At 40.1% G+C, this 16,994-nt stretch overlaps 1 protein-coding gene across 1 annotated transcript in view; it reads left to right on the top strand.

The window, feature by feature from the left end:
* Positions 1-16,994, top strand: part of LOC150079974 (TNF receptor-associated factor 3-like) — a 50,950-nt gene that overhangs the window by 21,472 nt on the left and 12,484 nt on the right. Inside the window, exons 2-8 of the mRNA XM_090382245.1 lie at positions 1,391-1,614; positions 6,264-6,377; positions 7,977-8,138; positions 12,692-12,766; positions 15,592-15,666; positions 15,762-15,857; positions 16,634-16,684. Of these exons, the coding sequence (XP_090238371.1) occupies positions 1,402-1,614; positions 6,264-6,377; positions 7,977-8,138; positions 12,692-12,766; positions 15,592-15,666; positions 15,762-15,857; positions 16,634-16,684 (786 nt within the window). The 5' untranslated portion in view covers positions 1,391-1,401. The remainder of the gene's footprint in view (positions 1-1,390; positions 1,615-6,263; positions 6,378-7,976; positions 8,139-12,691; positions 12,767-15,591; positions 15,667-15,761; positions 15,858-16,633; positions 16,685-16,994) is intronic.

The following is a 16,994-nucleotide window of genomic DNA, read 5'->3' as shown; positions in this document are numbered from 1 at the left end:
GGCGTGGTGAAAGACATGGGCATATTTGATTATTGATTATTGTTTGGCTGCTTGGGGGGGGGGGTGAAATGCCCTTCATTAGATATTCCTTCTCATTTCAAATATTATATTTTTTGTGTGAAATTTGTGAAAGATTTGTAATTATCTTCTTCTATTATAAACAATTTTTTAGAACAGTGAGAATTCTACCTTCATTCACTTTACTAATCCCTCTCAGAGCCCTATAAACCTCAATCAGGTCGCCTCTGAGGTGCCTGGCTGCCAAGGTCTGCAGCCCACATAAGCAATAACCAAATATTCAATAATCAATAACCAAACTTGGTCCTTCTGCCGATCTGACCATTAGAGTTGCCTGCCTTTGGACCATTTTAAGAAGCTCGATGTCTTTTTCAAATGAAGTCTCTATACTTGAACATAATATTGCAAATGTGGTCTTATACAGTAGAAGTATGACCTCCCTGTCTCTACAGAATAGCGTTCGATAAATCATCGATAAGACACCATGGGCTTTCCTGGTTGCCTTTTTACACTGTTCAGGAAACTTCATATCTGCTTGTATTATAACTCCCAGATCCCTTCTTCCTACGCTGTTTTCAATTAAACCCAATCAAGTGTATAATTTATTTGTGGGTTGCATTTAGCAGCAGTAAAATATAGCTGCCACTCCTTTGACCATCTTTGAAGTCTGTTCAAGTCATTTTGAAGGAGCCCTGCTTGGCACCGATCATTAACAACTCGCCAATCTTTATGTCATCTGCAAATTTTGACATCACGCCTTCTATCCCTTCGTCGATGTCATTTATGAAAATGAGAAACAGCAGTGGTTCAAGAACCGATCATTGAGGGACCCCACTCCCGACGTTACACCAATCTTAAGAATATCCATTAACCACAACCTTCTACCCTGCAGCCACCTAGCAATCCACCTTAGAATATTACCAATAATCCCAACCTGTTCAAACTTAGACAGTAACCTTTCATAAGGTACCGAGTCAAATGCTTTGCTAAAGTCCAAATAAACTAGATCAAAATTATTCTCTAAATCCAGCTCATGAGTAACTGTAAAAATAGCCTACTAAGTTAGTTAAGCATGATTTACTATAGGATAATAATATTTTCATGCTTTGTAAAGAAGCACTTATTAAAAAAAGATTTTATACCCAAATCTGAAGGGCGGGTGACTCTATAAAATAAAGTAACTTTTACTGGATTCGACATTCTATACTAAATTATGCAACGAATGACGCAAGAAGCATTACTCATTTATTCTAATCAATTTTTTTCAAATAAGACCCCCAGACACTAATGATAATATTCTATGAAATTTTGTACCGCATTAAATAGAAAAATAACTCAAACTATTATTTTAAAAGAAAAATTTTATTTGCAGTTATTTCTCACATGGCTTCCGACTTTTCTTCGATTATGGACTGTCTGGAGGTGAATGACAATTCGATGTCACCCTTCCAAGAATGTTCCATTTGTCTCAAGAAACGGATAACAATGTGGGCGATCGAGTGTGGGCACGTGCTGTGTTCAAAATGCGTAGAAATAAGAGAGAATAAATATATTTGTCCATCTTGTCCCGTCAACAAAATGAAAAATCCAAATCAGGTGAGTGCAAAGCGTGTCCTGTAATTAATATTAGAATGCTTTCAAGTAGTTCTATGTATATGCGTTATAGACATATGCCTGCGGCCATCGTGAAGGAGCGAATTAAGCAAATAAGTTCAACGATTCCCTGCTGCAACTTCTGGCAGATCATTCTCTTCTTTGTAATGTTCATCTACTGCCCTCCTGTCCCAGAGGCAGATGAAGCAAGGGAACTTAGTGGAACCATGCACAACCAGAAAGAATTCATAAGCATCTGTGGGAAATTCAAGATTCTTTAAATCCCCACAGATATCCCATTTATACTAGTCATCGTATTTGATTTTCTCTAGCACCTTTCACATTTCTGTACTCTTCTTTAATAGGAACAAAGTGCGCTACTAGAATCGCAAATCAAATCAAAACAATAGCATAGGATTCTACAATAGTGTAAAAGCATGTATAAGTGACATACATGCTTTCTTGCACGTGGAAAACTTGCGGGTGGGATCCAATCGAGTATTCTTTTAAGTGAAATGCTAAGGAACACTGCATTGGATTCGCCTCAGCCCGACTAAAGTCACGTTACGAAAAGTCCCATAAAAATTCCTCGCGTCACTGACAGAACTAATGATATTAAGAGTAGGAGACCGGCAGAATTACTTAACAAGTACAGGTCACTGTTGAACAAAAGCCGTGAATTAGGGTTGAATTTGAAAGTGTCTGCAATTCTGCCCAGACACGATAGGAAGGAGTACATGATGAGAGCCTTGTCGATCAGTTCGGCCCTGGAAAGATTGTGCAAGGCTCAAGGGGTAGAATTTTTTTCAGCCTGGACTGTACTTGTTAACAGGAGAGATTGCTTCTACAGGGATGGGATACACTTAAATAGAAAGGTGCAAGAATGTTTGCTGATGCTATCGAGGCAGTGTTAGGTGGGTCGGAAAACTGCTAGCCTGGGTGGAGGCAAAGACCAATAGATTGACAGTAGCCACTGGCAGAGGTGAAAGAGATTCTTGAACTGCTTCTATTAGAATGAGCAGAAGCCTGAAAAACAAGATGCATGATATTTCAGAGACTGCTGGGACCTATTGCGGTACAAGTAAACACATGGGTTGTGTTAGGGTAACTAAGAATAGAAACAGGTGCATGTATACTTGCGTGTACACCAATGCTAGGAGTTTAGTAAATAAATTTGATGAATTTGAGGTATTGCTCAAAACATCAAAGGCAGATATTGTTGGGATATCAGAGACGTGGTGTCACACAGATATAAGGGATGCAGAACTGCAATTTGGGGAGTACAACGTCTACAGAAAGGATAGACAGGATAGGAAGGGAGGAGGGGTTATGCTATTAGTTAAGAAACACATAAAATCCAAGTAAGTGAAGCCAGTCGACATTGCTGGACAGTGCAGCGTTGAGTCAGTTTGGTGTGACATAAGCATTGGGAGATCAAAATTGAGAGTAGGAGTGTGCTATAGGCCTAATGACTCTGATGAGTATAATAAGAAATTGTACAGGGAAATAGAGTGGGCCAGTTAATCAGAGAGTCTTATAATGGGAGATTTTAATTTCCCAGATATTGACTGGAATTTGGGGGCTGGTCACTCACACACTAGCAGGGCTACATCAGCATGTTTGGGAGGCAACTAGAGGGAGTAATACTCTTGATTTGATTATCAGCAGTGATTCTTCATGCATTAAGAATTTGCAGATAAATGAACCACTAGGTGGCAGTGATCACAGTGTGCTGAAGTGGGATTTACTCAAAGAGGTAACTACCATTAGGGGTAAAGGGAACGGTTATTGCTTCCGTAAAGGCGACTACGATGGACTGAGACAGTATTTAAATTCTATACAGTGGGACCAACTGATGATGTTACCAACAGCAAATTCAAAATGGGAAGCATTCAAAGAACTTATCTTGGAAGCTACTAGGCTTTACATACCAACTAAGAAATATTGTTCAAGGTTTAGGCCTAAATGGATGTCAGATGAACTAATGAGGTATGTGGCAGAGAAGAAAAATGCATGGGATACATACAAATTAACACGTGACACAGAAGCCTATGATAGATACAAGTTGATATGCAACCAAGTTACAAAGGAGATTAGGCAGGCGAAGGCAGATTACGAGAAATCTTGACAAGGGATGCAAAGAAAAACAGCAAAGAGTTCTTTACTTATGTAAACTCTAGAAGGAAGGGGGATGAATCAGATTGGTCCACTTGATATTGATGGGTCAACTGTTGCTGATCCTGCTCAGGTAGCTAACAAACTAAATGAATATTTTTCATCGACATTCACACATGAGGAGTTATTCAGCGAGGGGAATGCCAGAGGTGTATTCAACTCTAGCAGTAAGCTACAGAATCTTGAAATAACTGGGAGTAAAGTGGAGGAGAAACTGTTGAAGAGAAACACAAGAAAGGCACCCGGGGTGGATGGGATATATCCAGTTATATTAAAGGAGGCAGCAAAGGAAGTAGGCAAACCCTTAGCCATAATTATGAGAGCTTCCTTGGACTCAGGGGAGGTACCCATAGACTGGAAATGTGCAAATGTGACCCCAATTCACAAAGGAGGATCAAAGGCTGACACAAGTAATTATAGACCTGTGAGCTTAACTTCTGTTCCAGGAAAATTAATGGAGGCACTGGTTAAAGAAGCACTGCAGGATCATTTAGACAAGACTTCAGTTATAGCTCGGACACAGCATGGTTTTGTTAAGGGGAAGTCTTGCCTGACCAATTTGATTGGATACTATGATGCAGTCACAAAAGAACTGGATGCAGGGAATAGCTTTGATATTATATACTTGGATCTTAGAAAGGCTTTTGATACTGTTGCACATGGAAGACTGCTACACAAATTGGAGCAGTGTGACATTGGAGGCAAATTGCTGCTATGGATAAAGGGGTGGTTGAGGGGGAGAAGACAGAGAGTGGTAATCAATGGACACTGCTCGTCGTGGACTAATGTTATTAGTGGAGTCCCTCAGGGCTCAGTGTTGGGTCCATTATTGTTTTCTGTATTTATAAATGATATTGATGATGGTATATCAAGCTTAATGTCCAAGTTTGCAGACGATACAAAGGTTGGCAGGATTGTCAACGACACTACTGACACTATGCTGCTGCAACAGGATCTGGAAAGGTTGAGCAGATGGGCTGAGAGGTGGCAAATGAAGTTTAACATTGACAAATGTAAAGTACTACACATGGGAAACAGCAACCCCAGAGCAACGTATCAACTCTGTGGTACTACACTGACAGTGGTAGAGAATGAAAGGGACTTGGGGGTGGTTATGCAGGCAGATATGAAGTTCTCTGAGCAGTGCAGACGGTCTGCAAGAGTAGCTCATGGAGTATTGTCAATGATATACAGGAATTTTCCAGCAGGGATAAGGAGGTGATTATTCCCTTGTATAAGGCAATGGTCAGGCCACACCTAGAGTACTGTATACAGGTCTGGAGGCCTCATTTCAAGAAGGATGTAGAGCTGCTGGAACGAGTACAGAGAAGGGTAACAAGATTAGTGAATGGAACAAAGGGGTGCTCTTACGAAGAAAGGCTTATGTTTTGCAAATTACAGTGTCTGGAGACTAGGCACCAGCGAGGTGATCTGATAGAGGTGTATAAAGCCTTGAATGGTTTGAGCATGCTCAATGCTGATGGGATTCTTTCTCTAGCTCAGAATAATCACCTGAGAGGGCATAAATTCAAATTGAGGAAAGACAGATGTAGGATAGACATGCGGAAATTTGCCTTTAGCCAGCGGGTGGTTGGTTGGTGGAACAGACTTCCATCCCTTGTCGTGGAGGTTGATAGCCTAAATAAGTTTAAGGCTCAGCTGGACAGGTATTTTGAACTAACAGAGGGGTGAAGTGGAAGTGGGTTTTTTTTTTTTTTTTTTTTTTTTTTGGTGATGCTGCATAAGCTTGCTTTCTTGCATCAAATGCCTCTACTAATGCTAAAACTCGAACTCAGGTCTTTTCCACTCTGTGTATGGAGGACGATGATTATAATAACTGCTGTATCCACGAGGGCCTTTTTTATTGTCTTTCTAATGCAACAGCATTTCTCCATATGTAAGTGCCAGCATTAATGATTCCAGCCCAAAATTCTTCCCTTGCCTTAAATTTCATTCTTTTGAAACCACATTCTTAATCTGAACCAGCAAACTAGCAGAAATCGTTATCTAATGAATTGCAATGATAAACTGAAGGTTAGGAAGACTAGGGCAAAAGTGAAAAGTTGATCTACTCCTCTAACAAGCAAAATTTTTAATAGACAAAGAATCATTGATTGGACAGTAACAAATTGGCCAACCAATGATTACACTTGTAGTTGATCAGAAGAATCGGTTCAATGTTTAGCTGAGGTGGGGTAAAGAAAGTACATATGGGAAATCTTAAATGAAAATTTGAAAATCTTATATGTTTGTAACGCTTGAGAATGAGATGTTTTCTTGTGTAGCATATTAAGCTTGAAACCATTTAATCTAACAAGCATAAACTCCGACCATGTGGTCGTCCCGGAGTATAAACAGAAAAGTTATTTAATTTTATATTTTATGCAACCTTTATTCTATGTTTGTTTTAGACATCAAGTATAAAATAAAAACAATAATTTTGTGGGGTTTTTTTTTTTTTTTTTTTCAATTTTTAGGCCTTCAAAGCTGTGGAAATCAAGATGGATCCTGATAGGGCCAATGGACTCAACGTGAAATGCCTGCACAGTGAGATTGGGTGCACAGTAGAACTTCCTCTGAAGGACGTCAAGGCAAGTATCTATTTTACTGATTCCGTTGATTCCATTCTTTTTATTTTAATTCTAATTCTAAATTTACACTAAGGGCTACTCATATTATGTACTCCTACTAGCGGGTGGGTCCCTCTTTAGCCCACAGAATTGCCTGGATTCGTCGTCAAATCGATTCAACAAGCAAAAGGAAGGCTGGTCCATATTAACTCAATTACTCCGCGCACAGATTGGACGGTTGCGTTTCTCTGCTTCGAAGAGTTCGTTCCCCTCATCCCACAGTCGCTCAAACGAATTTATGTTTTTATTGTGGAAGGCTACCGCACCAGCTTGTGCCTGGAACTCATTGTGTATAATTCTGACCTTGCGACCTGGCTCGTTATTCTGTTGGTAGATCTCATTCGCAGATGGATACGTTACAGCTATAAAGGGACCCTATAGATCGGAAATAATTTCCAGATAATATGTTGCTTCACTGATTTCAAGGGAATGTACTCCACGTAAACACCGCTATCACTAGGATGCCTTGTTCCCACCTGGTAAGATCGGATGGTGGACTCACTGTTTTCGTCATATTCTGGTCCTGTACAATTCTGGCCTTGTAACATGGTGTATTATTAATTGGCAGAGCGCATGGAAACCCTGCAGCACCTGATTCCTTTTTCTGGACCTCCCATCAGTGTAAAACAGCAGGAACCTGTAATCATCAGACCAGACAACGTTTTACCAATTCTTACTCTTTACTGTTAAGTGTTCCCGAACCCACTGTAAACGTAACTTCTATTTTGCTGATAGGAGTAGCACCCCACTCCTAATATCACAAATATAACTTGAGATATTAGACCAATGACCAATCACGCGGAAGTAGCACATGTTGAACATAGGTTGGGCAGAGATGTTAAATAGGCATTTTGTAAATACCCTATTTTCTCTACTGTACTGTGATATTGCTTTATTGAAGAACATAGCGATATTCTTCCAGTAGATCGATGCACCATAACATTTCATACTTAGCGTCCGATAGTTCTTAATCAAAGACTAAGAACTGTCTTAATGAAAGTTGTCTAATAAATAGATCGGAAATCAAGAGACGATCGAAGGGCCGCCATGATCATCGCCCTGCAAAGAATCGTCCGATCGGAACGCAGGTCAACATTGTCGAAGCTCACACAGCCACTCAGTGGGGGACAGAACCACTACAGTCTGCAGGACGCTCCACGGTAAAAACTTTTACTGGTGACATGACTCTGTTGAAAACAATTTGTGGTTAACGTTGTAGATGCCACGGAAATTTGCGACTGCGCAGCTCCTCGAATAGTGGTCACGTCAACTTTTTAGTTTGTGTTCTTTTTACAATTTTTATTAGAATCCAATCTTCATTCTTTCTTGTCGACATTTTAAGAAAGAAGAATTTTAAAGTAAAGAGTATTTAGAAGCAGAAATATTCCTTCTCGGCCCTTGCAGAAAACTTTATGAAATACATTAATGGTAAGCAACGACCCCAAGTCGCTTCGTGTCATCAAAAAGCTTTACTATCTTTGATGTTATCTGTTTTATGCATGCGGTCCTAAATGTTCAATTTAAAAAATACTTTTATTTTTCTTTTCTCATCACTTACAGGAGCATCTGGAATCTTGCCCCTATACCACAATAGACTGTCCTCAAAACTGCAAAACCAAGGTTTGCCGGAAGGACTTGTTAGAGCATTTGTTGAATTCCTGTTCCGGAATACTTGAGAAATGTGAACATTGCAAAGAGTGTTTTTCCTCCAAAGAACTCAATGTAAGTGTTTTCCTGAACCATACAGTGCAAGTGAAGTGAATATATAAGTATTTGTAAAAGATAAGCTTATCCTTTACAAATTCTTGTATATGTTCCAAAAATCGTTACGGGTATTTCCAATGATTTTCTTGTTTACTCTTCTATTTATTGGTTACTGCCTGTTATCATGTTTCTCTCAGTTGAATCAGCATTGATTGTACACAGAATACAGGTCAGCGCAGACAAATCTTGATACTGTCCTGAAATCTGTTGTAATTTAAATTTAATTTAAAAATTAATTATAAGTTATTAAAAATGTCAGTTTTAATTGTAAATCTGTAGATTAACTTTTTAACTTGTTCGTGTAAAATTATGGTGTAGTACATTACCCTCCAAAAAGTATCTGGATACACTTCAGTTTAATAGTGACGTCACTGCCATTCGTTGGAATGGCCTTCCCCTTGGCTGCTGTGATACATTCCACCCTCCTGGGTAATCTTTCCCTCAAAGAACAAGAGATTGCAGCGAATAAAGCCGTCCATTTCTTCTGCAGAAAAGTGACCAATGGAACTATCCAACAATTGAACTTGTTTCTTTGAACAGGATAATGTCCCATGCCATAATAACAGGATGCAGGAGATATTATCCTGTTCAAACAAACATGGTTCTGTACCAAAAAAAATTCTACATCGTTGTGAATGTGGAATTTCCAAAATCTTAAGGTTAATGTTAGGACGTTCATGGTTTCCTCACACAACTACGCTGGTGTGCGAAACTTATGGACCAACTATTTCTAAAGATTACAACCGCAAAATCAAACAAAACAGCCTGTGGCGATTTGCAAAACTGTGGCCGTTCAATAGAAAGCTGGTGCACATGCAAAAATTTGAATCTTGATGAGAGGGCTCACATAAACAGATAAAAGCAGCAGTTCAGCAGTTATGTGCAAATTACCGAATGGTGAGCACGATTGTTACAGACGTTCGATTGGTTTCATACAGTGCTATAGACAACGAAATGGCCGGTAAACAACATCTGGATCACTTTACCGGGGTCGAATAATTGGGAAGCTCGAAGTGCGAGGAGTGTGGCTGCAGAGTTCGGTATCGCTCATAGCATCGTATCGTCTCACGTGCGTGGTCGGCTTTCAGAACGACAGGTACAGCTGTTCGAAGGACCAGTGGTGGTCGTTCACGAAAAACACCGCCCAATGATTACCGCTATATACTCCTACAGGCCAAGAGGGACCGACACCAGACAGCGGGATCCATTGCAAACCAGTTGCACAGGTCGCAGGATATCACGGTTTACTGTGGCCAGGCGACTCCAGAAAGGTGGACTGTTTGCCCAACGGCCAGTACACTGTGTCCCTTTAACACCTGCCCATCGGGGTCACCGTTTACAGTGGTGTATTGAACACAAGGACTGGACAGCAGCACAATGGGGCAAGGTACTCTCTACTGATGAGTAAAGAATACTAGAATCGCTGCTAAGACTGTAGATTCAGTCTTAGCAGCGATTCTGGAAGTCAGTTAATCTGGCGAGAGGTGCACACGGTATCATCCCGCAAACATCACTGAAAGGGATCGATATGGCGGTCGAGGTGTTCTCGTCTGGGGAGGCGTTATCTTGGATGGGCGAACACAACTCCAGATACTGGAGGGCGGTACTGGAACCGGTGCACGCTACTGTACTGCGGTAATCCTTCCCCGTGTGCGTTTGTTCCGAGGTGCCATTGGTCCCGAGTTCGTGTTTATAGATGATGACGCCACACCCCATCGCATTGCAGCTGTTGATATGCTTTTGGAAAGTGAGGACATAGATTCGCATAGATTGGCCTGCCCGTTTCTGCCTATCTAAATCCCATCGAACAAACATGGGACGCTCTGGGGAGATGCCTAGCGGCATGTCCACACCCACCAGAAAATGTTCACCAGCTGAAGATGGCGCTGACAGAGGAATGGACGATGTCACCACAAGAACTTATCAACAACATTGTTCTAGGTATGGATAGGCGGTGCAAAGCCTGCATCGACATTAGGGGTGGCCATATCTCCTACTGAGGATCGCCTCTTCACTTTGTTCCATCTTTGGCAGTGATACATCAGTATCTGGCAGCCAGTGCTAAGTTGCCATTTTTGAATAAAGTCCCTCTGTATCGTTTTGTTTCCGTTGTTGTGTCGGTGTTGTTTCCTTCATCATTGCTGTACCTCACGAGGTTACTTTGGTATGCTTTTCCCATATCCAGGCCACTTCTACGAGAAGCTATAGGAGAAAACCTGACTGGTCCTTAAGTTTTGCACACCAGTGTACCAAAGTTTCTTGGCCATACCATGAGAAACAACTCCATCCGACATCCCCACTTTCTCGGTCCTTCAATGTTGACACTAACTACTCCGGCAGAAGACATTCTCCAGGCATCCTCCACCCCGTCCTTCTCCTCCTCCCGCTTTCTGATGGGATCAGGGTGTGTATCGATCAGAAGGTAGGTGACAGTATAGCGAGATTTGCCACTCCACAGAATTGATTTCCACTATTCGGTGCACCACTTACGGTGCGTTCATTGCAACGTGCAAACCACTGATTGCAGTTGGTGATGTTTGGTTCACGCGTCTGGCCACTCTCCCACCGAAACCGAGGCTGCGGAGCTCCTTACAGAGTAAAACCCTGCTGACGCTTTAAACTCCAGGTTAATGTTTTGATGTGATATCGTACTACCGTTCCGAGTACCCACTGGTCCAGTAGAGGGAGCTTCCATTGTTGTTGTAGTAGGGTTTTAACTACAATAACATCATAATGGACGGGACTCGAACTAGGACCTCACTATACGAGTGAAAAGTGACGAAAACACTATACTGTCACGGAGGATAGAATTTTCGTGGTTTTCTATTGCTGCACCGAGGCGGTTATTTGTCATTTGAATGAGCCGTCCTAGTTGCCACCCGAGTTTCCGCCCATATGCGACTAATTCTCATTTGTTTCTTGTAACAAAACCGACGACTAATAGGTTACGCAACAAGAGATACAAAGCACAAAGACCCATCGGTCGATTCAAATAACAAATTAAAAAGATTAATCTTCTTTAATAGCGACCATTTGGCCTCGTGGACGTGATGGTCAGACAGGCCATCACACTCCACACCATGAGACATCACACTCCACACCATTAGGAGGTAAATTACTACTGTCTAACGACTGTATCCTTCTATGAAAACCATCAAGAACATAATCAGCAAACATGCTGAATGCCTATCTTGTCATAAATAACTGCACCAAAGTAGATTCTGAGAGAGAGCGAGCGTCCCTCGCTCGGATCTCCTGATATAAACGATAATGCAGCATAATGTGAAGGCCAGTTTCTGACTCTCCACAAGAGCACATTTTTATTTTATTATTTTTATTTTTTATTTATTTCTTGTACTAAGAGCACAAATCAAATCAAATTATTATATTAGGGCCACCCATTATTTCTAATATATATATCCATATATATATTTTGTCTGTAAATTGCGTGTGTTCTCTGGTCGATTTGCCTGTTTTGCTGGACGAAAAAGCCCCAGTTTCTGGGGGAAAAACCTTGCTCTCTACTCCTGAGACCGACTAACTCAGCCACGGAGTGAAAAAAGCCCACTAAAGTTCCTCGCGTCATCGACGGGATTCGAACCCGGGCCTTTTCCACCCAGTGTGGGGAGGATGGTGACGATACCATTGTGCTACCCGCGCAGACTGTACTAAGAGCACAGGTCTGAAAGTCCAAACCCAACCATGCAACCTCGATCTCAAGCCATGTCCAGTCAGGACACAGAAAACTGCCAACCCAAACTGCAGTCAGGGACTTTGACACGCTCATAGTCTGAAAGGATGGAATAAAGAAGTGCAAATGCACTAATTCATTCCTTCTCAGAATTAGTCCATTGGAATTGCTAAATAGTCTCCAACCCATCATCGAGTCGCCTCCGCTCTGATAGTAAATCAGGGGCAAGACCCGTTGCACCAACCCGGCACGAGCGGACATCGAAAATTTATTAGGGAATTCCTTTTTTCAAGGCGAATCTCAAAAAAGACTTGGCCACTAGCAAGTCCACAGACACCTTGCCTACAAAACACGCACTGTTCCAGTGGTGCCCAAAGTTCGGCAGGTAATGTGATGCCAAGAAGAGCTAAACGCTGAGCAGAGAGAAGGATTTGGCCGACATGAGAGTGTTCAACATGCCCTCCCCAAGTCCAAGCCGCGTAAGTCAGGATCGGGACAAAAACATTGTCATAAAGGAGGTGGAGGTCTCTCCCCATTTTAAGCCCCAATCAACGTGGGTGACTGGCTTCTCTGAATTTTCTTGATTTTCCCTGTGTGTTGCTGGGCAATACACTTTGGATGATGTAAGCTGTCAGGAATCGATAAGCCAACGATTTGACATTTGATAATAACACCCGAATGCAGAGTGGTGGCGAGGAGTTTGGAAATATGTATATATGTATGTAAAATTACTGCTAGTAATTTTACATAGATGATTAATCAGATCTATGATGTAAGGTATTTTAGTGTACAATAAATGTCTTATTGTTTATTATTTCAGAAACACAGAAATAAATGCCCTCACAAGAAAGTCTCTTGCAAGCATTGCACGAAATCTGGCATTCTGCAGAGTGAAGTAAGAAATTTTAATTCTCCTCTGTATAAATTCTGTTCTATACGTAGATCCAATTAAAGTCTTAAAGTATATTAAATCTCTAAATCGCAGTAAAAAAGAGAAAAATTAGATGCAAAAGTAAATAAAAGAATATATATATACAGTACATATAAAGTATCCATATTATTTCTGTGGAGCAGAGACAAAGACAGGCTAAGCAGGTTCTTTTCAAGGTTCCTGTTTCGCGACAGAGAATGGATTGTCCAATTCTAGTTGAAGTTTTCTCCATTAGTTCTTATCTTTAGCAGAAAAAACTATTACTTTAGGGTCACCCGGAAAGTTATTACATATACCCATGTATATTATGTCTGTAAATTGCGTGTGTTCTCTGGTCGATTTGTCTGTTTTGCTGGACGAAAAAACTCCCAGGTTCTTGGGAAAAAAACCTTGCTATCTCGCCTGAGACGGACTAACTCAGCCATGGAATAAAAAAAGCAAACCCATTAAAATTTCTCGCGTCATTGACGGGATTCGACCCGGGCCTTTTCCACTCGGTGTGTGGAGGACAGTGACGATACTACTGTACAACCGTGCAGACAGCTGACTAACCTTACCTTAAAGCGTTTTATTTGAAATTGTGATGAACAAAGTGAGCATGTAATCCTTTTCTCAGCACACTTGTTTTCTGAGTGATCCTTCAGTTCACATTGGTTCAGCAATTTATTTCAATGCGGACAACGAATTCCCAACTCACAGCCATTCTTCCCAATGGCCTGTGCTACGATACCACTGTACTACACGCTCAGACTTATCTGTAGCAAAGTGGACATTATTAGCATCAAGATCCTGAATTTTAGAGGTTTGCTGCCCGGTCAGCCTAATCCTAATTGCAGAGAGTGATGGGTCAGCCCTGAGACGCCTAGGTGAATTCACCAAACACACTGGACCCAGATATTTGATGGCGAGAAGAACCTCACTAGCATTTTAACTGTAATAATCATTCATATATTCTCCATTATTTTATTTTATTTATTTATTTTTATTTTTTTTTTTTTGGCAGTCTTCGAGTACAGGCATCTCAGATTTATTCGCAATAGAGTATGGCCAGGTAAGTAAATCTCAGAATATAATTCGAAGTGTCTGCCAGTTCTCAAACGTGCAAGTGAAACAGATATTGTTTCATCCCATTTTAATCGACATATCATGAGGTATAGCCCTTCCATGTAGCTGTGAAGGTCAGCTTCGGATCAAACTTTACATCCAAGACAGTGTTTGAGGTGTGGATTGTACTGCATTGTAAGAGTGGCTTGTGTAGGACTGTTCTTCTGTGAGTATATTACTAGAGGTGATTCAGCTGTCTGATTTGATGGTCAAACTTGGCGAAGTAATTTGCCATTTTGTTTAGCTGATGGTTTGTTCTTTCTGTGTAGTCCCTGCCTGCCCTTTGTCGAACTGCAAGATAGAACGTTATTGTTTGTGTTGGCTTGGAAGTTGGCAGGAAAAGGTAATGGGGGATTACTTGGTTGGTTTCCAAAACTTGTAGTGTTGTTTAGCCGGTCTTGAGAGTCTTTCTGTCATTTCCGGTTTATGTTTATTGCAACAGACATCTTGAAACATCATGCGGTGTTATGTCGTTGAATTTGTGCTCATATTTGGTGTCTTTTTCTATCTTCAAATCAATAAGAATAATGACTTTGGCTGTCGACTGAAAGTCATTACTGACTGGGACCTTTTATAATTCATTACTGGATTGACCAGCCTGCTTCTACTATAAGGCAATGGTCAAGCCACGCCTTGAGTACTGCGTACAGGTCTGGAGGCCTCATTTTAGGAAGGATGTAGATTTACTTGAGCGTGTACAGAGAAGGGCAACAAGATTGGTGAGGGGAATGAAGGGATCCTCTTACCAAGAGAGAGCTTAAGTTCTGCAAAATGCAGTGGCTGGAGACTAGGCACCTGAGCGGTGATCTGATTGAGGTGTATAAGGCCTTGAATGGGTTGGGCACGCTGAATTCTGATGGGATCCTTCCACTTGTTCAGATTACGAACCTAAGGGGGCATAAATTCAAATTAAGAAAATACAGATGTAGAATAGATGTGCGGAAATTTGCCTTTAGCCAGCGGGTGGTTAATTGCTGGAACAAACTTCCATCTGACGTTGCCGAAGTTGATAGGTTGAATAAATTTAAGAAGAAACTGGACAGACATTTGGAGGGAATGGTGTGATTTTTTTTTTTTTTTTTTTTGGCTGATGCTGCATAAGCTCATACACTTGCTTTCTTGCGTCACATGCCACTACTACTACTGCTACTACGTTTCCTTATGCTGTTATGCTGGAGATGTCCATGGTATGTGACTATCTCGGGTAAGTGAAGACTGATCGCACTTATGAATCAGCTACTTCTGATTGTTTTTTATGTTTTTTTTATTGGATGAACTCGAGAAGAACTTGGCAGGCAGAAAAATGACTGCTAGGGGGTTTTGCAAAATTATTACATACTCTGGAATTACGTAAAATCCTCCCAAAATTTCCCTAAACATAGCCGTTATAAGAGGCAAATTACTAGAAGGGATGAGCATATGAAGAGAGTAGCGTTTTTTCTTTCTTCCTTGCATTAATAACATGGACTTAGCATTAACATACCACAACCCCTAGCATTTTTGCTGTTATGGGCATTGTATCAGGCATGCATGTATGTAAAATTTTCACTGATTGCAATAAAGACTTTTTACATCTTGATAAACTGAGCTACTTTCTGTTGCTTTCAAAACTCCTGCATCTTACTTCTTATGCTTGAGCTAGATCACAAGAAATAAAATTCTTAAAAGAAATTTATACTCAACAGCTAGAAGCACATTACAAAGATTGTCAAGAACTCAAGATAGAATGCAAATTCCATGAGTTTGGCTGCTGTTTTAAGGTAAGCTCACACACACTGAGAGACAAATTGATACATAGATTATATTTATTCAGGCAAAGTAAATAAAAGTTTCTAAAACTTAATTAAATGTTTAGGATACTCCTAAAAATGTGAAAATCCACGAGAAATCTCTTGATCAACATCCAGACATTCTACTGTTTCTCATCAAGAAACAAAGCGATCTCCAGAAAGTGAGTAGTATTCATTTCTTAATAAATAAAGAGAATTTGAATTAAATAAAATAGAAGTATGTATTCCTACTGAAATGTAATTTGCAATGACATTTTCGTTGATGTGATAATTTCATTGAAAAAGATTCATTATGGTCGATAAAACTCACAATGGATTTTAATACATTATTAAATATTGGTTGAACCTCATTACAGCCACCTTCATATCAAATTTAAAATAAGCAGTGCCTTGTATTACATATTTTATTACAAATTATTAACACAACATAGTTACAAAATAACACAAGCCAAAATTGGATTGCTTAATTTAAGGGCCAAATGTTGAACTGAAATGCCATCTCCAAAATTTGCTTCTGATTTATTTAAGAATAGTAGGGAATAGTGTATGAAGGCAATTGCAAAAGTCACCTATTCTCCTAGGTTCCCTCATGAGCTTGATGTCATTAATACATCATTAATACATTAATGATGTATTAATGATGTCCTTCAAAATATATTACGTTATAGACATTATTGTCCAGGACATCGACCTCTCAGTTTTCATGGTTTTCTCCAAATCAACAATGGTTCCAGCCAAAACCATGAAAAACCAGCCCCCAGTAGGAATCGACCAAGTATCAACAGAGGGGTGTCCTGATATTAATGGTAGGGCAGTGTATATTCAGGGATTAATTATGTGCAACATATTCTTAAAGATATTTTATGAAATATGATCACTGAAGACTTCATTTTTTTTTTTTTTTTTCATTTTTAAATGGTTCATATTTACGTTTCAGACAGTTGAAGTCAGCACGACAGAAATCATTTCACTCAAGAAGGAAATCAAAGTAATGTTTTAATTTATTTATTGTTTATAAAGTGTAAAATATAATTAAAATACTCAGACCTTCAAGTCAGATGAATATAATCTTATGTATAGTACCATTTAACTTTAGTTTCCATTTTTTTTTTTTTTTTGGACCATATATGCAACCGATTCAACTTTTTGGAACAGCTGGCTCGTTGTTAAGCTCTCTTCTCGCTTTTAAATTATCAGGAAACTGATAGCTTCTCTTATACCGTCGTAAATGTCATTTTCGTAAATGAGAAATAGGATACGAACCCAACATCAAGCACTGATGGGCTCGACATTTTACA

This window comes from Mastigoproctus giganteus, chromosome 10, assembly GCF_048544385.1.
Source record: "Mastigoproctus giganteus isolate SK-2022 chromosome 10, ASM4854438v1, whole genome shotgun sequence".
Lineage (NCBI taxonomy): Eukaryota > Metazoa > Arthropoda > Arachnida > Uropygi > Thelyphonidae > Mastigoproctus > Mastigoproctus giganteus.
The sequence above is the reverse complement of the archived record's forward strand: the minus strand, read 5'-3'. Positions and strand labels throughout refer to the sequence as shown.